The sequence below is a fragment of the Hydra viridissima genome, unplaced genomic scaffold (assembly GCF_058129835.1).
Source record: "Hydra viridissima isolate aposymbiotic clone 2 unplaced genomic scaffold, HvirCarnegie_v1 scaffold_3, whole genome shotgun sequence".
NCBI classification, from domain to species: domain Eukaryota; kingdom Metazoa; phylum Cnidaria; class Hydrozoa; order Anthoathecata; family Hydridae; genus Hydra; species Hydra viridissima.
Window position 1 is genome coordinate 18,025,073 of NW_028324302.1, and position 25,686 is coordinate 18,050,758.

The 25,686-nt window shown below is 27.6% G+C and overlaps 4 protein-coding genes across 9 annotated transcripts; all 4 read left to right on the forward strand.

Moving 5' to 3' along the window:
- The first annotated feature begins 503 nt into the window (after nucleotides 1-503).
- Nucleotides 504-7,595, forward strand: LOC145202221 (polycomb protein eed-A-like). Of its 4 annotated transcripts, none has more exons than XR_016450625.1 (17): nucleotides 504-661; nucleotides 938-1,107; nucleotides 1,285-1,383; nucleotides 1,728-1,796; nucleotides 1,968-2,062; nucleotides 2,171-2,195; nucleotides 2,604-2,685; nucleotides 2,922-3,013; nucleotides 3,157-3,246; nucleotides 3,334-3,374; nucleotides 3,944-4,049; nucleotides 4,195-4,257; nucleotides 4,401-4,438; nucleotides 6,455-6,515; nucleotides 6,616-6,875; nucleotides 6,952-7,020; nucleotides 7,222-7,380. XR_016450625.1 is itself a non-coding variant. In XM_090081430.1 (17 exons), the coding sequence occupies exons 1-17, from the start codon at nucleotides 616-618 to the stop codon at nucleotides 7,277-7,279; spliced, it is 1,278 nt and encodes a 425-aa protein (XP_089937556.1). In that variant the 5' UTR covers nucleotides 504-615; the 3' UTR covers nucleotides 7,280-7,595. The 4 variants fall into 4 exon arrangements, 2 of the variants coding, with proteins under 2 accessions (XP_089937556.1, XP_089937558.1); XR_016450626.1 differs by having other exon boundaries at nucleotides 6,616-6,826; XM_090081430.1 differs by having other exon boundaries at nucleotides 6,616-6,689; nucleotides 7,222-7,595.
- A 50-nt stretch (nucleotides 7,596-7,645) lies between these two features.
- Nucleotides 7,646-9,261, forward strand: LOC149891262 (transmembrane protein 128-like). Its single transcript, XM_090081433.1, has 4 exons — nucleotides 7,646-7,784; nucleotides 8,334-8,496; nucleotides 8,616-8,777; nucleotides 8,879-9,261. Exons 1-4 carry the CDS (start codon nucleotides 7,709-7,711, stop codon nucleotides 8,979-8,981), a joined length of 504 nt encoding a protein of 167 aa, XP_089937559.1. The 5' UTR covers nucleotides 7,646-7,708; the 3' UTR covers nucleotides 8,982-9,261.
- Nucleotides 9,262-9,748: 487 nt separating this feature from the next.
- Nucleotides 9,749-16,036, forward strand: LOC145202055 (uncharacterized). Of its 3 annotated transcripts, XR_016450624.1 has the most exons (9): nucleotides 9,774-9,938; nucleotides 10,288-10,350; nucleotides 10,817-10,858; nucleotides 10,982-11,404; nucleotides 11,594-12,325; nucleotides 12,772-12,842; nucleotides 13,150-13,302; nucleotides 13,527-14,213; nucleotides 14,318-16,036. XR_016450624.1 is itself a non-coding variant. In XM_090081428.1 (8 exons), the coding sequence occupies exons 2-8, from the start codon at nucleotides 10,293-10,295 to the stop codon at nucleotides 14,863-14,865; spliced, it is 2,643 nt and encodes an 880-aa protein (XP_089937554.1). In that variant the 5' UTR covers nucleotides 9,749-9,938; nucleotides 10,288-10,292; the 3' UTR covers nucleotides 14,866-16,036. The 3 variants fall into 3 exon arrangements, 2 of the variants coding, with proteins under 2 accessions (XP_089937554.1, XP_089937555.1); XM_090081428.1 differs by lacking the exon at nucleotides 12,772-12,842 and having other exon boundaries at nucleotides 9,749-9,938; XM_090081429.1 differs by lacking the exon at nucleotides 12,772-12,842 and having other exon boundaries at nucleotides 9,793-9,938; nucleotides 11,597-12,325.
- A 4,691-nt stretch (nucleotides 16,037-20,727) lies between these two features.
- LOC149891263 (uncharacterized) lies at nucleotides 20,728-22,316 on the forward strand. The gene is made up of 5 exons (XM_090081447.1): nucleotides 20,728-20,862; nucleotides 21,121-21,181; nucleotides 21,333-21,505; nucleotides 21,762-21,829; nucleotides 22,036-22,316. Exons 3-5 carry the CDS (start codon nucleotides 21,377-21,379, stop codon nucleotides 22,184-22,186), a joined length of 348 nt encoding a protein of 115 aa, XP_089937573.1. The 5' UTR covers nucleotides 20,728-20,862; nucleotides 21,121-21,181; nucleotides 21,333-21,376; the 3' UTR covers nucleotides 22,187-22,316.
- The last annotated feature ends 3,370 nt before the right edge of the window (nucleotides 22,317-25,686 follow it).

Here is a 25,686-nt window from a genome sequence, read left to right on the forward strand (position 1 = left end):
TTATTGACATAAGATTAAATATTATGGCCATCAAAACCCCGTAACATGTTCAATTCATTGAAAAGTTGTTCTTTAAATGATTTTCTTCTTGCTATTTCTTATCTATTTAACTTTTCTTGGATTTTTAGCGCAACTGTTTCTCATTAATTGCTCTCTACGGTTGGAAACTGGAAAGTTTACAACTGTTAATGTTTACACTGACTGAAAGATACAATAAAGCAAATTTATCCAATTTTTATGCTCAATGGATTGCTTCTGATTTTTTATTTTAAAAAAAGTACTACGCATAACCGTAAACCTTCTAACATATCAAAAATTATTTTAATTTGCAATTGTAATTGACATGTTGACGATAATCATATTTGCAGACTTTAGAGAGAGACCTCCTTATGAGAGCTTTTGTCTCTCAAACTCACGGATAAAAGTGAATAGGTTTTGAGAAGAAAAGAAAACACAAAAGAAACAAAAGCCGTTGTGAGTACGTAGTTGATAGTTAATGTTTACAATTATATATAATTACAAAAATTAACGAATAAACAAGACAAGCGCGGGAACATGATCAAAATAATTTTTGGAATCTGTGACCCAAACCTGTTGGAATAGAAATTACAAAAGATGGATGTGGACAACGAACTTGAGACAGGCAACGATAATTTTCACGGTAAAGATTTTACGCTATTTAAATATTAAAGATATTTTTTATCAAGTATTTGATCTGCTGAATTGTATTTAAAGTAAGCTTTTTATTTATATGTTACAGTATTTAATATTTTATATATATATATATTTTATCAATTTTTGTACCTAATTATTGAAAACATTTGCCTGATAATTAACCACATTTTTAAATTACAGCTTTAAAATTAGTGTTTTAAAATGAAAAGTTTCAACAACACAAATCTGTTTTTTTATGTTTATTTATGGTTTGCATTTTCAGAAGATGCTGAAGACACAGATAGTAGTCAAACAACAAATTGCTCAACTTCTAATAAAACAAAAAGCAAAAAAAAGTATAAAAAAAAAGTGAAAAAGCAAGTAAAAGTAAAGAATGATGACAACTCAACTGTTAAATCAAAACTTAATTTCAAGTGCACAAATTTCATCAAGGTAAATCTACATACATACATACATACATACATACATACATACATACATACATACATACATACATACATACATACATACATACATACATACATACATACACACATACATATATTATTTTATCTAAAATATTTGATGCTTTTGTTTTAGTAATTGTAAGCTTTTGTTTGAGTAATTTAGGAAGACCATAAGCAACCAATTTTTGGTGTTCAGTTTTTTCAACACTGCATAAATGATGAAGATGATCCTTTAATCTTTGGAACTGTTGGAAGCAACCGAGTAATGTCTCATGATTGTAAAATTTATTGTAGATAAGATTATACATATTTATTTAAAATGTTTTAGGAAAGTTTTGTTTCATAAATATTTATTGTTATCAATAATTTAAAACAAGATATACTATGCAGGAAATAAAAGATCAGTAGTACTGTGTTTAAAAGCTGTTTTCAAACTTGAAAACTTCTGTTGTCAAAGTTGTCATTTCAAATTAAATTAAAAGCTGACTGATGCATACAAAAATCTTTCTAACTTTTTTAAGAAAAAAGTAATTTTACTTATTGAAATGTTCAACACATGCATGCATTCATTTATCTGATAATTATCAATAATATTTGTTTTTGTAGGTATCTGTTTACAAATGTGCAGAAGATTCTGGTCAAATTTTTTTGCTTCAAAGTTATGCTGATTCTGATGTATGAATGACTTATTCTGTGAAGTATCTTAAATTTTCTTGCTGCTTTTCAAAATCCTAAAATAAAAAATTGACTTATTATAAAAGTTTAAAATACATAAACCAAACTGCTAAAATGTAAAATACTTTTTTTAAGTTCAAAAATTTAAATTTAAAAATTAATGTTAATTAGCCAGAAGAAAACTTCTACACATGCTCATGGACAGTTGATAATAACAATCCTTTGCTGTGTTTTGCTGGGGCCAAAGGAATCATTCATGTACTTAAGTAAGTTTTAAATGTTTTATTTTAACTGTCCTACTGTTTTTTTTTTTTCTTTGAGGCTGGTTCTATTTACTTTTTTTTTTTTTTTTGCAATTTGATTTTTTTCTCTAGTCCTTGTATAAGACAGTTTACTGCAGTAAGTTTGTTTAAACATTTTTTTGTGTATTAAAAAATTCTACACTTACTATTTTTACTCAATTTTTTTTTGCTATATTCAAGATAATTTGATTGTTTCATTTCCATCTTTTAAAGTTGTTTTAAAATTGTTAAAAAGAACATGTACTCTAGCATATTACTTTTAATCTAAAAAAAATTTTAAAAGCCATTTTTTGTATTAATGCAATTCTGGTTACTATAACTGTATCAATATTTTTATTCAGGAGTTTTGTAGGTTTGAAACATGACTTAAAATTTTTTAGAATATCATTTTTCTTAAGAATAATTTTTTTACAAAATATATACTACAGTTTTATAAAACAATTAAAGTTGTTTAAAAGCTGATTTGTTAAACCATATGCTAAATATTTAAATTTTGTTTAATAAGTGTCTCCAAGGGCATGGTAGTGCAATCAATGAGTTAAAGATACATCCTATTGATCCTCTGTTAATACTCAGTACAAGTAAAGGTAAATATTCATAGCTATTTGAAAAATAAAAAGTGGAGACTAAATATTAATTTGTTTATTTGTTTTAGTTTTTTTTTTTTTTTTGTTTCTTTTTTTTGTTTTAAGAAAAATAGAAGGCAACTAGGAGAAAATAATCTTAGTGTTTACATCTATTTCTTAAATTATTGATATTTATAAATCTATCTTTAAAGTGAAAAAATGAAATCTGTTTATTTTTTTTATCATTTTTTTTTCAGATCATACTATTAGGCTGTGGAATATCAAATCAGAAGTTTGTGTCGCCATATTTGGTGGCGTAGATGGTCACAGAGATGAAGTCTTGGGTATTGTAAGTAGTTCCTTCTCTTGGATCTTGGATCACGAAGGAGAAATGTCTGGCTGTAATTAAGCTTCTTACTTTTTCTTAAGCTTGTTGTCTCCACCACATTCTTTTATTTTTTTTTTACTTCAAACATTCATTTTTTTCTTAAGGATTTTGACACGCTTGGCACAAGAATATTATCATGTGGGATGGATCATTCTTTAAAGTTTTGGAGTCTTGAAACAGAAAAATGCAAAAAGGTAGAATTAATATTATTTCTATATGATTTTTTTGCTTGATGTAGTTAACTGGTCTATAAAACTTTTTGATAAAATTTTGGTTTTTAGGTTATTGAAGATTCTCACAGTTATTCTGATGCAAATCAAAGGTCTTTTTTTTCTCCATTTATTAATTTCAATTTTTTTTTTTTTTTTTTTTTATCATTTTAACTTTTTTGAATTAAGGTTTTGCTTCAGAAGATATATATATATATATATATATATATATATATATATATATATATATATATATATATATATATATATATATATATATATATATATATATACTTTTTCAAATTATTCAGTTTTGACATTTGACATATAAACAGCTTAGCAACTTCGATCTCATTAATTTTATTTTCATCTTTGGACAATTCAAAATTCTTTATTTTGATAGTGTTCCAACATTATTTTGTTATTGTTCTAAAAAAGTGTTCATTCTATATCATTAGGCTCAATACTAAAAGAACCAAGTCTATATTTTTTTAAGAACACCTGTAATAGAAAGCATTTTAATTCAAAATAAATTATGCAGTTGTAAAAGCATTTACGTACAAAAATATTGCCTTGGTAGTTAAAGATTTTGTTTGGAATCCAATTATAAATAAAGAATAAAATAAGAATTTCTCTGGTGTTTTAACAGATTTATTAATGTTTTTGTGTTTTTTGCAAAAAGGATCTTTCATACATTAAATATCCATTATCCAGAATATACTACTAGAGAAGTCCATCGTAATTATGTTGATTGTTGTGTGTGGCTGGGTGATCTTGTTATATCTAAAGTAAGTTGTATCTTAATTTGGTTTTTTTTTTTTTGTAGCATAAAAGTCTAAAAATTTTGGACATAATATTTTCATTTTTCAAACTTTGTAAGCAATTTTTTAAATAAGGAAACATCCAACAATTTTTTGAAATCAAATTTTTTAGTCTTGTGATAATCAAGTTGTATGCTGGAAAACAAAGCAACCAATAGAAACTATAATGAAAAGGGTAAATCTTATTTATATTACTATTACAACATTTGTGATATCATCTTGACCTTGTTTTAGCTTTAAATTTCTTTTTTGTGACTTAAAGAGATTTACTCGGGTGGGTGGGGTATAGAATAATAATTACTTTGGTTTGTTTTCTAGAAAAACAATTCTGATGTTGGTGTGTTTGTGTTACACAAGTGAGAATTTGTACTGTTTTTATACTTATAGTTTTCTTATTATCTTTTTGAATTTTATTACTTTAGGAGTAGAAACTTTAGTAGAAACAAACTTATGTTTTTTGCAAATTTACTAACAGTCATTCGCAAAAAAATTTTTTGATCATGGTTTTAAAAAAAATCAAACTTAAATACAAGCATGGTATTCATAAGCAGTTACAAAGCAACAAGCTTTAAAGTTGTCAATTAAAGACTAAATTTATCTACTTAAATTTATCAAAATAAATATATCTAATAGTCTATGACTAATAATGGGAAAGAAAATTTACTAAACAGGTTGAGGGATTCTGGGATGTTATCAAATTATTGCTCTATTGATCCTTTTGATGGTGGTAGAAGGGCTATTAGTGAGTGTTGAAGTGATAAGCGTTTTAATGAAGCAAAATATTTTTATTAATTTTTAAAAATAAAATAGCATTTTCTTACAAACCTTTTGGTTTACTTCCTCTAACATAAGTTGCATAAAAAAATATTGTTTCAAACCATTTACAAAAGATAGTATTCTTTTTCTTTTTTTTTTTTTCTTACTTTAAAAGTATTTAAGACATGTACCAGAAAAAATCTGCGCGTGTTCTGATGTGGTGTTTACGGAAACCGTACATCATTTAAAATAGCTAATTGTTTTAAAATGTCATTGTATTAATGTTGTTCAAAGTTTAAACAACTCTGTTATTAAAACAATTACCTTTAATTGAAATGTCATCAAATCAAGATAAGAAGCGAGAAAAAATTTTGCATTTTCTCGTTGAAAATCCTGGTGTATCAAACAAAACAATTTCTAAAGAGCTGCAGATTGCTTTGAGAACAGTGCAGAGCGTTGTGTGAAACGATTTAAGGACACTGGTACAATCATAAGAAAATCAGGAAGTGGAAGAAAAAAATGTTTTGTTAGACGAGATCATGGTAAAATGGTAAAAGATGCCTTAGACAGAAAACCGGAGATTTCTGTTCAAACATTAGTGAATAAATTTAAGACAAGTGCTTCCACTATACAAAGAGTAAAGAGAAATTGTGGTTATAAATCTTATAAAAAGAAAAAAGTTCCTCTTTGTGAAGAAAAGCAAGAAAATGTCGCAATTCAATGTTCAAAGCTGCTCTATAAAAAATTATGTGCTAAAAAATCTTGTTTGATTATTGACGATGAAACTTATTGTGCTGCATATTTCCTATCTCTTCCAGGACACCAATATTATTCAGCAATTAATCGCAAGAAACTGAATTCCAAATATAAATGCATTGGAATGCAAAAATTTGCTAAAAAATTCTTAGTTTGCCAAGAAATTTGTGAATGTGGTGAAAGAAGCTCTTGTTTTGTGACTACGGGAACAATTAACACCAAAATATACATAAAAGAATGCCTCAAGAAACGTCTTTTACCGTTTTTAAGAACACACACAGGTAACTCGTTATTTTGGCCCGATTTAGCATCATGTCACTACTCTGGGACAACTTTAAACTGGCTTAGAGAACATAAAGTAGATTTCGTTGAAAAACACTGCAATCCACCAAATTGTCCCGAACTACCTCCTATCGAAAGATATTGGGTTCTTGTCAAAAGAAAACTAAGGTTCAATGTAAAAGAAGCCAAAAACATTAAAGACTTCAAAAATAAATGGATGAGAGCTACCAAGAAAGTCCAGCTGAAGACTGTGCAAAAGCTGATGTCGAGTGTAAAACGCAAAGTGCGTGCGTTCTCACGTACAAAACTTCACAAACTTTCTTAAGTGAAATTTAAAAATATTAATATATGTACTTTCAAAATAAACATAACATTCAATATTGAAATACAATAGTTAGATAAATATCCTTTATAATGTCCGCGCAGATTTTTTCTGGTACATGTCTTACAAGTATTTACTCCAGAATTAACTGTATGTGTAAATCTGGTTTGATTTTGAAAACAGTTTCTGTATTTTTTAATACTTCTCTCTTAAATTGATTCTTTTTTCCATATTTTAAAGTGTTTACATTGATTAGGTTTGATGTTGATTTATGTGATATCTGGTTCATCAGATTTGCTGTGGACTTGAATCAAATGGTAGAATTATATATTTATAAATTTTACCTTTTTGTAAATTATTATTCTAAAACCAATTAATCCACTCAAATAAGACTTTTTTTGTTTGTTTTTGTATCAGATTTTAGCTCTTGGCAACCAAGTTGGTAAAATTTATCTCTATGATTTGGAAGGAGAGCATCCTGCACAGGCCAAGTACGCAGTGTTGATTTCATGTTTCCTTAGTACTCATGTTATCTACAGGTCTGTAGGTTGCAGATTACTCGTTCTAATTGCTTATCTAAAATGACAAGAACATTGCTGATGGTGAAATTAACTAGGACAATGATGGTGTTAGTTAACTAGTTCACTAGTTATTTTAAAAAGAAGGAAAATGATAAGGTTGATGATTTTTTTCTACCAGATGTAATCGACATTCTTTGATTACCTTTAAAATCTTTTTTTTTTAACCTTTCAGGCCCATCATTCTCTTTCATGCTAAATGTACAACAGTTGTTCGACAAATCTCATTTAACAGTTCAGCCAAGTAAAATGTTTTCTTTATTATTTCATACAAGTAAATAGTAAGATGTCTGTTAAATTAATTGATCAATAAACCAAAAAGAAGTTATAAAAAAAAGATATTTCAATAAGCTCTTAATGAGCATATAAATTCTACAAAGAATATACTACATTAAGAAAAGCATGTTTTTGAATAAACTTTTAAAGTTATGTTTGCTTTCTTTAGAATACTAGTTGCTGTTTGTGATGATGGTACTGTGTGGAGATGGGATAAACAAACATAGGGATAACAAGACTAAAGTGTTAAACAGAGAATAAAATGGCAGATTTAGTTTAGGATGAATGAACCAATTAAAATGTGGAACCAATTCAGAAAAAGAGAAAATGAGAAAAGATTCTAGTAATTATGTAAATTATGACATAGTTATGTAAATGACAGATAGTAATATTTTGGGATTCTCTTTTTATTAAAGAGAATTATTAAAAAAAAAGTATAGTTCGTGATTTTTATGTGGTAGAACATAGGGTTTATATGATAGATTAGTGTGTAAAATGTCATTAGTTTTTGAAATATAAGAACGCTTTTTCATTGTGCTAAAAGAAGTGATCTTTTATAATTTTTATCTCTGACATTTCAATTTTTTTTTTCAAAAGACATTCTCATAATGTTTTATCCCATTTCTCATCACTGATTATAGATTAGATTTTTAAAAATGTCAGAATATTCATCATTGTTGGGTGACTCTTTTTCTCAATACCAAAGCCGCAAGTTTGATATAATGGCTGATGGTAAGGAAAATCTTTTATAGTTAAAGATACAAATTTTGTACAATGCTGTTACCTGTTATGTTAGTAAAACAAAAATTTACTGAAATTTGTTAAATGTAAAGTCATGCCTTTAAAATGTTAGGCGTCGATGTTTAGTTTTTTGGTTAATAATGAATAATAAAGAATAAATAACAAAACCTCCATACTAAATTTTCTGAATTGTATTAAAACAGAACTTTTTAAGCGTTTAAACATAGCAAACATTTTGATGTGACAAGTCACATCAAAATCGTATTTATAAATATATTTACAAATAATTTTGCTATTTTTGAAAAAAAAAAAATTTAATGGATTTAGCTTAAAAGCTCAATATATTGTACAATTTCTTGTAAGGTTGAAACAAAACATTCGAAGGAATATTAGTTATTGTAAATTTTTTTATGGAATCTACTGACCATCTTTAAATATTAAAATATAGAAGAATGTTATTTATTCGTTATAATTTTTCACAACGGAATAACAAAACACTAATACAGACATCATTTCATCTCTGCATCATTTCAACTTTAGATAAGCTGAAGAAAAAAGGCCAAAGGATTTTGGAAAAGTACAAGCCAAAGAAAAGTATTTCAAATCATTATTTGCACATTATTTTCTGGATACTAGCAGCCATTGGAACATTTCATTACACAGACTTCTATGTTGCGTTAAGGGTTGATGCAAGAATACATCGGTAATTTTAAGACTTTTTCTCTGAGATTTTATTTTAAGTTAACTTAGATTTACAAACCTTTTTTTTTTATTTTAAACTTTTTGGACTGATGTTAATATGCAGACCAATGTTACTTATAGTGTCTATTTATATCCTGGTTTGGCAATGGTATTTGCTAGCGTATTGATCGCTGCTTTTATGATTGGATATTATCACTATTATAAAGGGATCAGTGATTATGAGGTCCATTTTCCCTACGTAGTACCTACTGCCACAGTGTTATTTTTAACTGGAATGGTTTTGTAAGTTTTTTTTTTTTTTTTTAAGTTTTCTGTATTTTACATCGTTATCATCGTTATAAGTTGACTTTGTAAACATTTTTTTAAAAATATTTCTTTGGAAGAATGTGTGTAGCATTATGGCCAGTCTGGAATGTGTTTACTCCTATTATTCTGGTCACAATGTTTATGGGAACTATATTCGCCTTGTCGATTTTGCCTTTATAAGATTTAAAGTAGCGTTTAAAGAGTTGGGTAGCTTTGACCTTCAGTCATCAGTACCTACCATCAACTCTTCTTCTGTCAACAATTCATCAATACTGCTGTTACCATTTTGTATGTTTGGAAATTTTTATGAATAAGCTTAAATTATTACTGTAAGAAATTAAATGTATAAAAGGGATTTTTTATTTATATTTTAACTTGTGTAAATAATGGATTTGATAACGTTTGAGTTGATTTAAATATACACTGTATGTTTTGTTACAAATGATGAAAAAGACGCTTCTTCTTGTTCTGTTTTTCGTGCGTAAAATGTTGTTCACGTACACGTGTGTTCACCATATTTGCACGATGTCGACTTTACACCTGTGGTTAAAAAGTAAGAATTCTGAAACGACCCATTCAAATTTTAAAGAAATGTAAATCTAAGCAATCAAAAAAAAAAGAATTTAAAGAGTTTAAAGAAGAAGTTTGGAGTACTACTACCACTGGGTGTTTTTTTCTGTAGCGATCTTAAAAAGTTCTTGACAATTGTAATTAACCATTTACATTGTACAGTGTAATATTTTTCTAATGAAAAAATTTATTTGTTTTTCCTCAGAACACAAGAACTAGATAACTTTACAGAAAAATGAAAAGCTTCAACTTTCAAAAAAGTTTAAAATTATTAAGTCTTTGCATTAAAACATAGATTTTAACTTGGTTAAATTTGAGAAAGATTTCCACCCAAAAAAGAATTCAACTTAGAAACGGAAAGTTGTTTTAAATCGTTTATCTATCGATAAGCGTTTCATGCTCGACTGCGTCGTCAGCCCGCAGTGCGCATTGGCGTTTTTTTTAGTTTTGGAATGCTTAGATGGAAAATCTACAAACCAGGTTTTTTCTTAATTGCGAATTTTCCCAGAACAGTAAACTGTGTAATAATGGAGAATGAAATAATGGTGAACTTTCGTTGAATAAAAGGTAACTTTTTAGAAGATCAGTTTTATTTCCAGCTGATGATACCTCATAAAATCATTATCCTTTTTTTTATTTTAATTCACACAAACAACATTCTACATAACCAAGCAACATACATTTTAACATTTTAATACACGCAAGCAACATTCTACATAACCAAGCAACATACATTTTAACATTTTAATACACGCAAGCAACATTCTACATAACCAAGCAACGTACATTTTAACATTTTCAGATGCTTTTCTACACGCACACTTTAATCCATGCAAGCAACATAAATTAATAAACATGAGTTAATTCGATTTTGCGTTCGATTTTTTTTTTTAATAATGAAAATATTGTTTTGCAGGGAGAATGGGGAAAATTTACGTTGTTGTTCTTCTAATGGTGCTGTTCTGTGAAAATGTCAAAGGTTTACTTTCTTTTTTTTTTTTGTCAAATCTTTTTAAAAAACGCTGGTTAGTAACTGAAAGGTCAATAAAAGTTCTATCAAATATAAATTATCACGTTTTAAACTTGCCATTAAGCAGAAAACCGATTGGTGGAAGTAATTCAATCAGAAAGTGCTTTGCTTCAAAAAAGCTGCGAATCATCACTCTCAGATGAATAACTAAGTAAAGGTCTATCCTAATCTATGGTACTATCACCATAAGGAAGTAACATCTTTTTATATGGAAGTATAATGGTTGTTATTCGCGTGTAGGGAATGCAGTCATTCATTTGATTGCAAACTATTGAACGATAAGCAACAACGGAAGAAGGGTTTCCCTTTCCAAAATAAAATATGAATTTTCAACAATAGACCTAAAAATTTAATTAAAAATCGTTGTATAGAATTATTTATCAAGCTTACAACTTTTTTTATTTTTAATTTTCAGCTGAAAATTTGAAAAAAAAAAGCAGCTCAACCGAACCTAACGGTAATTTTCTCTCTTTTTTATGGTTTTTTATCTTCGCAAGAATTTCTGTTCCATCTAAAAATAGTTCTTGCTGAAAAATGACTACTGAATGCAGAAAACTCCACCTTTAAATTTTTTGTTTAGTAAAATTTGCAAATCGGTATAAGGCTAAAACAGTAACTTCTGACAAAGTCAAACGAAACGCCGTGAACAATATAATCGAATCTGGCAAGTATATTAATGAAAATAATTTACGATTAAATCATAATTTGAAACCGTTTAACCGCCAAATTCGTGAAAAGATTTCAAAGAAAATCAAATCAAGAAACTTTGTATCAAAATGTAAAAAGGACAACGGCTGTGGAAAGAGTAACGAAGAAAAAGGAAATTCTAAAAGTGTGATAGAGGATGATATGCCAAACACTGTGTTACCTAACCCAAACATTTATGGTGGATTTCCTGAAAACGATATATGGGGAAATTTTGAATTGCCCCCTCCCTCTATTCTGCGTAAATTAAAACAGCAGCTTAAAGCCGAACCATTTTATCATAAACCAAATTATGGAGGTAATCCTTTTCTTGCTATCAATTTGAAGATGATAGTTTTATATTTGGGATTTTTTTTTTTCATAAAGCAAAGATGGTTATTATTTGCTTGTTAGACAACTTATGGAGATAATTTTTTTAAAATATGGAAGTTGTTAAAATTGAAGTGTTTTTTGCTTCTCCTTTTATTAAATTGATTTTTTTGTGTAGTAGATCAAGACCCTACAGACCAAAGTTATAGCTACGAGAGCCGAGCTTTCCCCGAGTACGATTTCATGGAAACTCCCTCTTTTCAGCAGCTGATGCAACAGCATATTAAAAGTAATGCTCCTGCTTGTGATCCTGCTGAACCAAGCTGTCGTCATATTAGTTCTAGCAAATGCGCAAATTTTGTAAAGTTATGCGCCATGAATGCCAAGCACACAAAACAGGGGGAGATTGAAAATGAAGGCCCATGCGCATCAAAAATATTAGAAATGTTCGGTTGTAAACCAAAAAAAAGTAAACCAGATAAGTTGAATCTAGTTGAATCCTCTGTTGCTTTGAATTCGGCTAAAATTGAAAAGTTACCAGACCATGAAAAATTAAACGAGTCTGCGAGGTTACATGCCGATCAGAATGGGGATCCTACTTTGAATTCTGTTTTAAGTATTGAAAATGAAATTAACAAATTTATGGATACACTGAATACAGGGCATCTTGATTCAACCTCCGATAAAACAACGAAATATCAAGAAAATAAAGAAAATAGCAATGCTTTGCAACAAGACGATAAAAGCAATACTTCAAAACTACTTTTTCATGATGGTACTTTAGATACCCAAGAAAAAAATATTTTTAGCAATAAAACAAATTATAAGAGCAACACTGATATAGACACAGAAAAATTGACAAACGCTATTGTTAGTAGTACGGACAAAAATGACGGAATGCTCACTGAAGGTAAGGAAATCCTCTTAACTGATACCTTCGCACTTCGAAATATGTTTAAGGATAATATGGGGAAATTTTTTAAGTCTCAATTGGAGAATTCTGTGAACAGGCATGAAACAAAAGAATTGATAGAAATTAAAGAACCTGAAGTGAAACCTTATTAAGTTTTATTTCACGCCAGAAAAACGCATGGAAAGTGACTAGAAAATATTGCACGAAATACCCTTCCATGTATTTAGAAATAAGTTCATTGACGTGCTTTCAGCTTATAAATGTGATGAATGAGTTTTCACAGACGTATTCAGACTATTTTATTTTAAATTTATTTTTATGTTGTTATTTTTGATAATTTACCAATACAAATTTTAAAATCTTGCGAAGAGTTTCGTGTTTTGTCTTATGAAGATTAAGTAGATAATATCTCTTCAACGAGAGATTTCCATTGCGTTTTTTAGTAAAGTTAAGGATTTCGTTCACAGAACACCATCCAGGTTTGCGGTCAAGAAAAGGAGTTTTGTTTGTTGAGGTAATTGTAACTTTGTGGTAATTCAAACACCATCTTGGTAATTGGATTTTCTAAATTGATTTCCAGTGCAGATATAATTTTATATATATAAATATAAATTAAAATATAATATTTGAAAAGAGAGCCAAAAGGAGTTTTTAATAAAAGAATTTTTTGCTGAGCATACTGGAAAAATAAATTTCTGCACTACACGAAGAAAGGGAAATAAAAAGAAAGGGGAGTATGTACATCTTTATGGAAGTATCTATACTTCCATCAGATTTTATCTGTTTTTTCAAAATGGTAAGAGAAAGAATTATTTTTTTAGAAGATCCTGGTGCGCGAATGTTCTCTGACTGGTCGAGTTGGTCAAAATGTTCGTGTATACACGGTTCAATAATGCGAAGAAGAAATTGTCTTTTAACGCAATGCGTAGGAGCTACAGAAGAAAGAAAGCCCTGCAACAACACACAATGTTCCCGTACGTTTTTTTTTTTTTCTTAACAGCAAACAAAAAAATGATGATCCCTTTTTTTTTTTTTTTTAATTTTTTACCTTATAGAGCCCAATTTCTTACTAAATGTTATTTATAAATACAAGTTATAAATGCTAAGGAGATTTTACTTGAACTAATAATAATTACAATAGTTTAATATTTTAATATGAAGCTTAAAGTCCAGAATCTTAATTTTAAGTTGTTCTTAGGTAATGGTACTCTTTTCACATCTAAACTACTCGAAGAAGTTACTCTGGAAACATCGAATAACTCATCAGCTGACTTACTTGATTACAAGTCTGAACCTGTTAAAGCTAATTTAACATTGCAAGATGGATCGATAAATCAGCATAATATAAACATCACACGCGATTTAGTTGGAAATAATTCTTTAAAAAATGTTAACGACGACTTTGTTGTGGATAAGCTGATCTCCCGTTTTGTGTCCAATATAGCTCAATCCCAAGAAAATCATATTACTTTACCGAATAGTTTTGACTCACTCAATTTGTATTCTAAAAACAGCTCACATCCAAGTGTAAATCAAGAAGAAGAAAGAAACCACGACAAAACAAATTCAGATAGTTTTACGGTTCGTGTAATTGACCAGTCCCAAGCAGGTTCATTGGGAGAACATTCTGTTCATAACGGCAGTGAATCTGCTGATGATATTGCTTCCGCTATCGTCCGCCTTCTAAGTAAAAAAATAGATGAAAGTAGTCAATTTCCACTTTTGACTAAAAACAATAAATACCCTGGGGCAGACAAGAGGGAAGGTTTGTCGTGTAATACCAACCGCTGCAACCATAGTGAGCAATCAATTAAATCTTGTGCTGAGCTAATGAAAACTACTTGCGTGGAACCACTAAAAATTTGCCGAAACTCAACTTGCAGAGGTAAAGATTTTTGTTAAAAAAGTTTTTAAGTCATTTTCTTAAAAAATGCTGCTAAAAAATAAACTTTTTTTTTTCTTTCTAATATTTTCTGGAAAAACTTTTAGATTCTGTGCATGTAACAGAGTCTGGAAACGAATGCCTCTCGTTGCTCAATGGGTATCGTAAAAGACACGGTGCTGTAAATTTGGAATGGTCAAACGATTTATACAATAGAGCTTTAGTTATCAGTAAACGAATTGCTCTTCATAATATACCATCAAGAAATTTAGCATTTTTCGAAAAACCTGGAGTAAACCTGGGTTATGTTTTATTACAAAAAAAAAATCTTTTAACAACGCCGTGTGCAAAAGCGCTTGAGAACTGGTACGCACAGAAGAAAAATTACCGTTATGAAAGCCCAAAGGTTACCATCAATAATCAAGACTTTACCCAGTTAATATGGAAATCTTCTAAAAAAGTTGGGATTGCCCAGGTTGAGTCGGTAGACAAAACTGCATTTTATGTAACTGCTGTGTATGAACCTGCTGGTAATGTAAACTCTGATACCCGTAAAAATATTTTGCCATTCCCCTCATCTACCCCAGAAGCTGACATACTAAAAGACTTGTTTACAAATACTAAAAAATCAAAGTTACTGAAAAGAAAGAACTGAATTATTCTTTTTCCGCTTTCTGATTGTTCGCCGAAAATTTAAAGCGAAAAACTTGAGGTAGGTCGCAGCCATTTTTGCGTTTTTGCAAATGTTCATTTATAGCAAAGTATAAACTGTCATTAATTGGTAAAAAATGGAAATAAGACAAGATCATAAAACTTCTATTGTCGACGAATCCTATCGATATTAGAAACCGAAACTGTCATCATCCCTCTGTTAAAATGTTGTTACGACACGCCCCCTGCAGTAGTTATTTCTTTGCATTACATTAAACGATATCTGTGAAAACTGCACTCAAGGTTTGGAGTTTGAAGAGCCGTGAAAGTGATTCGTAAGAACCGTTTTGCTGTAAATAGAAGCTCTTAGGTTAGAGGGATTTGTTTTTTGAAACAGACTTAAACATTATTGAAGACCTGTTTTAAGAAAGTTTTACACTTGGAAACTTTTTCAGAAAATAGGTCATCAATAATCAAATCCTTTAGCAGAATCAAAGCGCAAAAAATCTGCACATGTTTGGTCTACGACTTCAATAGAATTGGTAAGATTGCTTTGTAAACTCCTCATTTGAAACATTCAGAGTTTAAAATTAAGCATAACAAATGCGCAACGTTGCGTAATTTAACATAGGGGAAGTGGGGGGATAACCGCATAAGGAGGCATAACCGTTTTTCAACATTTCCCTCTGAAAAATGTTACCTAATATGGCAAAAAGCATACCGTGAGTCGGTAAATCAGTTCCGTCATTTCGATTATGTCAAAAAGAACGCCTGTTGCGTTTCTGGGAAGTTGTACATAATGTCTATTTTGATAAAAATATTATATTTACATCATATTTTTCCAGACCTTTTTTTTGAGGATTAAGCAACATTTGATTTTAGTGTTAAACATTTTTGTTATCAGCATTATTTCATCCAGTAAAAACCGTTTTTGACATCGGCATAACTTAATGAGCAACCTCTGAAGCTGCATTCTTTCTAAAAACTGTCCTCTGGGGTAGAACCGAATAGACGCACAGGAGGCACAACCGCGTACTTTTGATATTTATCATCGTTAGATAATTATGAATGACAATAATCACAATCGTCACACTTGAATGCTTCATGTAAAAACTTAAATAGAAATAGTATTGTTTTGAAATGTCGGAAATAAGATTTTGTATTTTTGTATTTAATTTTTATAAATGAGTTTTTGATTAAAATTTAAAGCTAAGAGTATAAATCAATATCTTTTTACATTAAATATAACAAGATATCGATTTATACTCTTAGCAATATATAATAACATATATTATATTACACAATATATAATAATCACCAGATATACATAAATATAATATTTATGTATATCTGTTGATTATCATATATTGTAGGTATATAATTATGCATTTCCTAATTTGAATATATATATATATATACATGTGTATATGTATATGTATATATATATTATACATATACTATACTATATAAATATGTATTTATATGTATATATAATATATATATACATATTGTATATATATATAATATATTATATATATATTTTAGGGTGCGGTTGTTTTTTTCACTAAGTCTAATTTTTGTGTTATAACATTTTCAAAAACCGTTTTATTTTTTTCTTAATTGCAGCAATTTAAAGCTTAATGATGTATTTATCGAAATACACTGTTAAAAAAACGCATGCCGCTTTTATTTTCATAATCCATTAATCTAAACGTTACGGGGGCTGTTATGCCCCCACTTTCCTAAATTTTGCAGCTTTCTAAAAATTTTAAAATAGCAAAAAATATATATACAATTCAATCGAAAGAGTTTAGTTGGTTTTTTTCCATTTTGGTGAATTATCATTTTTTCACTGTCAAGAGATCAATTAAAATAACTTCTCCAAAATTATTTTAGGGTCTCTTATTGCAAAAATTATTAGCCCTAAGGTAAATTTGAAATCTTTCAAGGTCTTCACAAGTTTATTGCCAATATATAAGGCGGTCAAAATCCATGTGATGTAAGTTAAGTTATTGCTATGTTCATAGATTTTAAAACAATTCTCTGATTGATTATAAAAGCTCTATATATAGCAAAATAGTGAAAAACGAATTTTAATTGCTTCAGCATCTTAAAGTGCACTTAAACTTGATTTAGTGCAATTTCAAATCTTTTTGTCTGATCATTTTTACAATACTTTATACTTTTAAAATTTATACCAAGTTGAAAATGGATGCAGAGTGACTCAAAAAAAAACAAAAAACGATATACCCCTCACAACATTTTTGTGAACATAGCGCCCTTTTTTATTTAAGAAAAAATTAAGACTTTTTTTTTAATCTAAATTAAACGTCTACATTTTTTATTAAGATAATCTTTTAACTTTATATATTTCAAATACATTGAAAAAAAAAATTGCAATCTGATTTTTTTTGTTCAAATTAGAAGAGCTTTCTAAAATAACATAGAATACATATACTTTTTTGTTTTAAATATTTGTTTTAAATATTTGTTTTTAATATTTATAAATGTTTTTAAAAATATAAAATTGTAAATATTATCATTTTCCCTCCTCACAGTATTTAGTTTTACCCGAATCAAGCATATAACATTCGAACGAAGAAAAGAGTGAGTCAACCAACAAAAAAGTACGCACGGAGACTTATTGAATTTGTCATATGAATAAACGATACAGCGAAAAGAAAAGTAAAAACAAAAACAACCAACAAAACAACAACAACCAAGACGTACACACAGAGACTTATTGAATTTGTCATATGAATAAGATAATAAAGCGAAAAGAAAAGTAAAAAAAAACAACAACCAAGAAAAGATGTGCGCACGGACACTTATTCAGCCTGTCATATAAATAAATGATGAATAAATAACAAAACCGTAAACAACTGAAAACTATAAAAAGCTCTATAAAAGAAAAAGGAGAGAGAGGAGGAAAAGAGGAGGAAAAAAGGAGGGAAAAGTAAGAGATAAGAAGAGGAAAGAGATTTAAAGAGATTTAAAAGAAGATTTTATGAGAAAAGAGTTTTAAAGAGATTTAAAAGAGGATTTTACGAGAAAAGAGTTTTAAAAGAGATTTAAAAGAAGATTTTATGAGAAAAGAGTTTTAAAGAGATTTAAAAGAAGATCTTTAAGAGATTTAAAAAGGGAATTAAAGAAAATTTTATGAGAAGTATTTATGAAGATTTTATGAAGAGAAACTTATGAGAAGAATTGGTAAGAAAAGATATTTGAGTAACTTTGAATAAGCGTTATTATCTGTATTGATTTATTAATATTTGCATGAGTTAATATTAAGAGAATATATATTGATGAGAATATTTGAGAATATTTATTAAGAAAAATAAGTAAGAGAAGAAGAACCAGTAGTAGGTATTTTTGTTTGCATTCCCAGCAAACATGTCAGCGTTGAATCAACGTTGAAAACCGGTCGCAGCGTAGAAAAAGCGTTACAGTGACATAAACAACGTCTTTTCAACGTTGAATCAATGTCCGTTTTTGTATACTAAATCGCGGTAAATTGAAACGTTGAATAAGCGTTGAAATTGTAACGTAATTTAGCTTCTCAAAATAAAACGTTTATTCAACGTGGAATCACTTTACGCAAAAAGCCACTTTGAAAACGTTTCAAAATTTATGCATAATCAACGTTAAAAATAAACCGCTTTTTAAACCTTACATTTTCAACGTTGAAAAAGCGTTTAGATTTCAACGTAAATTATCTTCTAAAAAATTCGCTTTTATTCAACGTTGAATAAAAGTACGCAAATAATCACAGTAAAAACGTCGCAAAGTTTAAGCTTTATCAACTTTACACATTAGCTGCTTTTTCAACATATTTAAGCTATTTATAAAACAACGTTTATTCAACGTTACATATACCCACGTTGAAAATGTGGTAATTAAAAAACGTTGAAAAAGTGTTTTTTTGCCAACGTTAATAAAACGTTGCTTTCGCAACGTTGAGGAAGTAGCACATTGACAATTTTTGTCTCATCGATGTAGCCATTACAAAAATAATTTGCCGTAGTGGAAAGGCAAGGAAAACTTAATAGAATGCATGCAGATGGTATAAAAAATATTTTAAAGTTATATTTTATAACCTATTTTTAATGCGACTAATTTAAAACTTTTAGATTTAATATCAAAGTGTATATAATAATCATAAATCTCAGGGTAAATTCTATTTATTCAGGTTATTTTTGTCTATATTTTTATTTTATTTTAAGTTGACCATTTTAATAAAATGCTCAACTTTTTTAAAAAAGTTATTTCTTAGTTATAAATAGTACTTTATTTTAACAATGTTCAGATGTACAAAGTAATATCAAAGCTTATAAAATATAATAAGTCAGACTAAATTTAGTCTGTTAACAGACTAAACTTTAAAGACACATTGTGTGCTTGTATGTCTGTATTATATATTCATGCTTTTTTTAAAGTTTCACATAAATGTATATAAATATCTATACAAAATGAATTTCAGCTCAGTCAGTAGCAAACTTTGGACATTTTTAAATTAGTTGTTGGAGTAGTAAACCATTAAAAGACTTTTGGTTGGAGGAGGTATTTTAGTGGCAAACATCCTGTGGTAGAAAAGTTTTTCAACTTCTACCTCAAATATTTTCAAAACATGACAGCTATATGTATATATACACATAAATATATATATATATATATATATATATATATATGTATATATATATATATATATATATATATATATATATATATATATATATATATATATATATATATATATATATATATATATATATATACAGTGCTCGAAGTTAGGCGGGATGGGGCGGGATGCCATCCCGTTACCTTTTTAAATTTTGAAGACCATCCCACCTCTTTTTTTTATGCATATTTTGGGGTGGGATGCCATCCCGGTACATAATAAATTAATGGAAATTTTATTTTATTTTCCTCCTATAAATAAACTTGTAAAAACAATTTTAAAGAATTTAAATGAACTAAAGTCTCAGCTGTTATTTAAAAATTTGCGGTAGAAATTTCAAAAACTAAATCGATAATTATAAAACATTGTGTCTTTTGTATTTTAAATAAAAAGTTACCAAGCAACAAAAAGCGACATTGGTTTTTTTTTTTCGATAAAGTATCATTAGAGTTTTTTTTGGTGAAATAAAATATAGTACACAGTAGATTTACTCAACATTAAATGTTATGATTTAAAAAAAATTTACTTATTTTAAATATGGGTAAATGGCTAGCAAGCGGAAGGAAAAGAAAGTTAAGCAGTGATAGTTCTAAAAGTAATTTGGAAAATGACACTGAAATAAATAAAGAAGTGACAGATTTTTCGAGTATTGAAACTTGCCAATCCTTTCCTCAATGTGATGGTATTTTTTTTCAATTATTTAAAAATTGGTAAATACAAAAAAATAAGACTTGTTTAAAAATAAAATGTTTAAATATATCATTGTTTTTTGATTGCTTAATGACGTTTGATGTGAAACTCAACTCAATATTTTACGGTGACAGTCTCTTAAGAATATAACGGACCTCAAGTTGTTTTTTTAATATAGGTTTTTTACTATAGGGATACTCTAGGGATTTATAATTCCTTTATTTAATCTACACAAAATACGAAATCTATAATTTTAGGATAGGTGGGATGGTGATTAGAAAATATTAAAAACCATCCCGCTACCTTTTTTTTCCCACTTCGAGCACTGTATATATATATATATATATATATATATATATATATGTATATATATATACATATATATATATATATGTATATATATATATATACATATATATATATATATATATATATATATATATATATATATATATATATATATATATATATATATGTATATATATATATATATATATATATATATATATATATATAAAAGATATCCATTTAGATAATCTATTATAATGGCTTCACAATCTTGGGCTTAAGTTGTTTATTTTGAAAATAAGATTGAAACAGAGGCAGTTGTTCCATCTTGTTGGGTAAAAGATGGTTGGTTATTTTTACTGTATTCATTGCTATATTAATTGTTAAATATGAATAAAAAAAACTATTATTAATGTTTTATATTAATAGTGAAGTGCAATATCAAATAAACTTTTTTCTTTCTAATTTGGGATAAGTAATATTTTGAATCTGTTTATTTTATTATTATTGCCTAGATATATATTGTAATCTGTTTACACTTATTCTACATTTTAGTTTTTACATTTATGGTTTATATTTATTTTACTAAATAATTATTAATAGATAAAGAAGCATGTGAAGGATTTAATTTCATGACTCTGGAATGAGGAATCTAAAGAAGAATGTGAGTAATTATGTTTGTGAATAATTGTGTTTCTTTTTGGATTTGTCTTTTCTTTGTTTTTTATATGGTAAAGAATAAAAAAAAAAGAGTTGTATGTATTTAAAAAAAAAATGTACATACATGCTTAATAAATTGCATTTTTTTTTTTTAGAATTTCAGAAAAAGGTTTTTAAACAACTTTTAGAAATTGAAAATATGGTAAAGGATCTTCAAAATGTTTCTTCAGATATATGCAAAGATCTGCAAATAAGTGCATTGAGTTCAATAGAACAACTTATTGAGCTAGATACTACATTAAATGACAGTGTCATTTTTTCTAAATGGGTAAGTTGCCCTGTTGCTATTGCTAGTTTGAATTTTTTCTTTATATTGTCATGGTAAATTCATTTACCTTATTAACTGAAAAGTTGATTAAAGAATATAATTTAATTTTATTTATTATAATTTGTCATTCTATACATACTATTTGTTTTTTCAACTTTCAATGTTTTTTAATTTGTTTAAAAATGTAAGGGATTTTATAAAAGATTGCCTTATTTTATATAATTATTTAAGCATTGATTAAAGATTTTTTTGAAAGCAGGTATCGCAAATAGCGAAAATTGGTGGAGTTAACTTAAAAGATTATGTAAAATGTGTTATTGAGCGGTAGGTCAATTTTCTACACCTTTCCAAGCAGAAATGGCAGTGGTTTTTAATGGATTATTTAAAAAGTGTTTGCAAAATATATTTATTATATTAAATATAATTATACGCTTTTTTAAGCATATCATTATATGCTTTCTTTCCTGTAGCATGAATGTTGCATTGTACAATATTGTAAATATTGATTCAAATAATTACTAACTTTTTAGACTGTTAACGATTGAGTTGCGCTGTTTGTTAAACATGAAGGGACAAATCAATTCCATGAACAAAACCAAACAAAAGTTTGCTTTTTCAAAGACAAAATTGTATGTAATTGTAAACTTTTTAAGTATGCAGATTTTTACTAATAGCATTTAAGTTTGAATTTTATATTTTAAAGAGTGTCTCAAAAAGATACCCAGCTGAAGCAGGGATTTATGAAGCTGTAAAATCAATTCTGAAATATTTGCCAATAAATTTTTCTAGAAAGCAGTAATCAGAAGTTTAGAGTTTTTTAATGACATTTTAGGATATGTGATATGATTTTGTTTGTGTCTTGTGTAAAGCGCTTTTTCTTAAATATACGTTTATTTGTTTAATCTTTCATTGTATTATAAATTGTTTTATTCAAGCTTTTCAAATTTAAGCAACTACAGTCAGCTTATTAGATTGCTTCAGAGAAACTGATGATAGTAAAAGTTATATATATATATATATATATATATATATATATATATATATATATATATATATATATATATATATATATATATATATATATATTTATATTTATATATTTATATATATTTGTTTTTACTTTATAAATTTATTAATAATCAAACTAATTCATTATAATTTTTTTTTTACATTTGCTCTCAGACCACTAATGATAAATGTTTTATTTTTTGGTTTAGATTCTGTATCTCAATGATATCCTGGCCTATCGATACGATGTCCTGTAAAATGTATTTTTATAAATTGTATAAATATATACATGATGATAAGTATATGAACCATTTGGTAAAAATTAGGTAAAAATTATGTAAAAGTTAAATAAAATAAAATAAATTATTAAATAATCCATAAAGATTAATTATTAAATAATCCAGGGGGTAAATAATCCATTTAAAAACGAAACTCGTCACGGTATTGGTTGAATGATTTTGAGTTTCTGATTGGTTGTTTTAAAACGAAACTCGTCACGGTATTGGTTGAATTATTTTCCCCCTGAAAAGGATTATCGTTGGTATAAAAGTTGTGTTTCGGTTCATTCTGGTCAGTACAGCGTTCGACGCCACACGACAGCCTGAACCTCTGCACAAATTTTTATTGAAAAAATGAGCGTGTCTTCAACTACAACGTCCGTGAAACTTGTAGACGGTGAGGTAGAGATACCTTTGGAACATCGTCCTTCCGCAAGCGAACCATTGATCCGGTTTTCAGGTATAAATAATAGAGATATATAAAAGATTATAAACATAGTGATGAATAATGTATAATAATAAATTATTTTTAGGTGAATTCTATCAGTTCCACTATAACAATGGAGGAAGTGATAGAAATTCATACTGACGATGAATTTGATTTTATGATGGAGTCAGATTCGGAGGAATCTGAAGTGGAGGAGACGGAGTCTTCAGAGGAATCCGAAGTGGAGGAGACGGAGTCTTCAGAATCCGAAATCGACGATGTCCGCCATGATCCGGATTATATACCCGGCGTTAGAGAGGTCCGAGTAGTATTAAATCCGGTCATGCCTTTCAATAGAAACGGACAATAATTTTTTATATTTTTGTATCTTTGTTTTTTATAAAAAATAACTTTATATCTTTTGTGACTTTGTTTTTTTATAATAAAAAATTTATAATAAAAAATTTTGTGACTTTGTTTTTTATAATAAAAAAAGCGACGACGACCTCCATGATCCGGATTATATACCCGACGTTAGAAAGGTTTGAGTAGTATTAAATCCGGTCATGCGTTTCAATAGAAACGGAAGATAGTTATTATATCTTTTGTAAATTTATTGTAGAATAAAAAATAACTTTTTTTTAAATAAAAACAAAAATGTTGTTTTCGTTTTATTGTTCACTAAATAATTAGCCTGAAGGTACAAGTTTCCATAAAAAATTATTAATCACTGTAGTCAGTTATCAAATGAGGTTACAAATTCAACAAAATAGAAAAAGAGTAAATAATTTACAATGAGTAAAAAATAAGTTTTGTATATTTAAATATAATTAAAAAAATAAAGATTATGAGAAAAATAAGTACAAGATAAACAGTAAAGAAAAAATTTTAAAATTTCTTTTTCAACGTTAAATACAGGTCATGAAAAAGTTTTACTTTCATGTTATGAATGTCTTGATCGGTTAATTCTTTATATACTAACCATTGTTCATTCATTTTGACACACGGAAAACTGGTTTCATCAGGTACAAAATTTTGGTTTTTCATTATCCTGTTGTACTTCCATTTTTTTATTATTTTTATAACTTCTTCTTTCTCTTGCAATGTAAATTTGTGTTTATCTTTTAAATTGTAAACTTTAAACTTACCTGTTATAACAGGTAAGTGTTCTTTTTCAGGTATTGTTGTGGTTGTGTTTGGTGCTATTTCAGGTATTGTTGCGGTTGGTTTTGGTGCTATTTTAATTCGTTTGTACTTTTGTATAATATAAGATTTCTTGTCTTTCATTGATAAATTCAATTCTTTTTGGTTGTTCATTTTAATTAATCTAAATAATTTTTTTACAAAAATATTCAATAACAACAGATTCAGTTTGAAGATTAATAAAAGAATTATTATTCAAATGTTCTACTATAAAATGACAATACTCAAAATCATTTGTAGCATGTAATAACTTTAAATAATATTTTTTATGAGTTAATAAACCGATTTCTTTAATCATTTCACTTGTATTGGAATAACTATCAATCTCCATGTGTACAAAAAAATTATCAATCGTACATTAAACCTTGTATTTCTCTTACAATATCATATCTTTTCATATAAGCTAATATTCTTAAATTTTCAGCAAAGGTCTTTTTTAAATAAAACACTACCGCTAAATTAAAATGGGAAAGTTTTTTATTGTCATACTCTAATTCTTCTATTTTCCATTCGTCCATTCCAGCAATTCTAGCATAAACTTTTGAATCTATTCCCAACTTTCTTGCAATAATTTCCAGAGCTAATCTTTCATTTTTTTTTTTTCCTTTGCTGCCTTTCATATTCTTCGTCAAAGTAATCATCCTCGTCTTCGACTGCATCGTTTCTTCTTTTTTTATTATTTTGAAAATTCATCTTTTTTTAAAAAATGACATGTTATAAAATGACATTAATGAGAAATCGTATTTGATAACAAAAACAAAAAATTTATATACGATTGTATTTGATAACAAAAACAAAAAAATTTTTATAAACAATTGTATTTCATTTCATTTTTAATCAAATCTAAATCATATTTGTTCATTTCTTTATAAATTAATGTTTCATTGTTTATTTTCACACAAGGAAAACTTTTGCAGTCTGGTAGCATTGATAAATTTTTAATAACTCTTTCATAACGCAATTTTTTATAAATGTTTTTCACTTCTTTTCTTTCTTGAATTGTCCATAAATGTTTTTCTTTTACGTTAAACACTTTGTAATAAGTTGAATTTACTGTTAACTTTGATTTTTTCATTTTAGTTAATATTTAACTAAAAAATAATTAATAAACCTGAATTATATTTAAAGACAATAAAAAACATTGTTATAAAAAAGTAAATTCAATAGATTGATAAAAAAAATGATCTGCAAAACAATCAATATTTTTTGTTACACCCAATGTATTTCTAAATATTGAAAATGTCCTTTCATTGCTAAATAAGCAT

Coding starts and splice junctions, on each gene's coding strand:
- LOC145202221 (XM_090081430.1), top strand. CDS start 616: ATGGATGTGGACAACGAACTTGAGACAGGCAACGATAATTTTCACG. Junction 4,050..4,194: donor GTGATCTTGTTATATCTAAA/GTAAGTTGTATC, acceptor CAAATTTTTTAG/TCTTGTGATAATCAAGTTGT. Junction 6,516..6,615: donor CTGTGGACTTGAATCAAATG/GTAGAATTATAT, acceptor TTTTTGTATCAG/ATTTTAGCTCTTGGCAACCA.
- LOC149891262 (XM_090081433.1), top strand. CDS start 7,709: ATGTCAGAATATTCATCATTGTTGGGTGACTCTTTTTCTCAATACCAA. Junction 7,785..8,333: donor GTTTGATATAATGGCTGATG/GTAAGGAAAATC, acceptor TTTCAACTTTAG/ATAAGCTGAAGAAAAAAGGC. Junction 8,497..8,615: donor GTTGATGCAAGAATACATCG/GTAATTTTAAGA, acceptor TGTTACTTATAG/TGTCTATTTATATCCTGGTT.
- LOC145202055 (XM_090081428.1), top strand. CDS start 10,293: ATGGGGAAAATTTACGTTGTTGTTCTTCTAATGGTGCTGTTCTGTGAA. Junction 11,405..11,593: donor TCATAAACCAAATTATGGAG/GTAATCCTTTTC, acceptor TTTTTTGTGTAG/TAGATCAAGACCCTACAGAC. Junction 14,214..14,317: donor CCGAAACTCAACTTGCAGAG/GTAAAGATTTTT, acceptor AAAAACTTTTAG/ATTCTGTGCATGTAACAGAG.
- LOC149891263 (XM_090081447.1), top strand. CDS start 21,377: ATGGTAAAGGATCTTCAAAATGTTTCTTCAGATATATGCAAAGATCTG. Junction 21,506..21,761: donor GTGTCATTTTTTCTAAATGG/GTAAGTTGCCCT, acceptor TTTTTTTGAAAG/CAGGTATCGCAAATAGCGAA. Junction 21,830..22,035: donor GTAAAATGTGTTATTGAGCG/GTAGGTCAATTT, acceptor CTAACTTTTTAG/ACTGTTAACGATTGAGTTGC.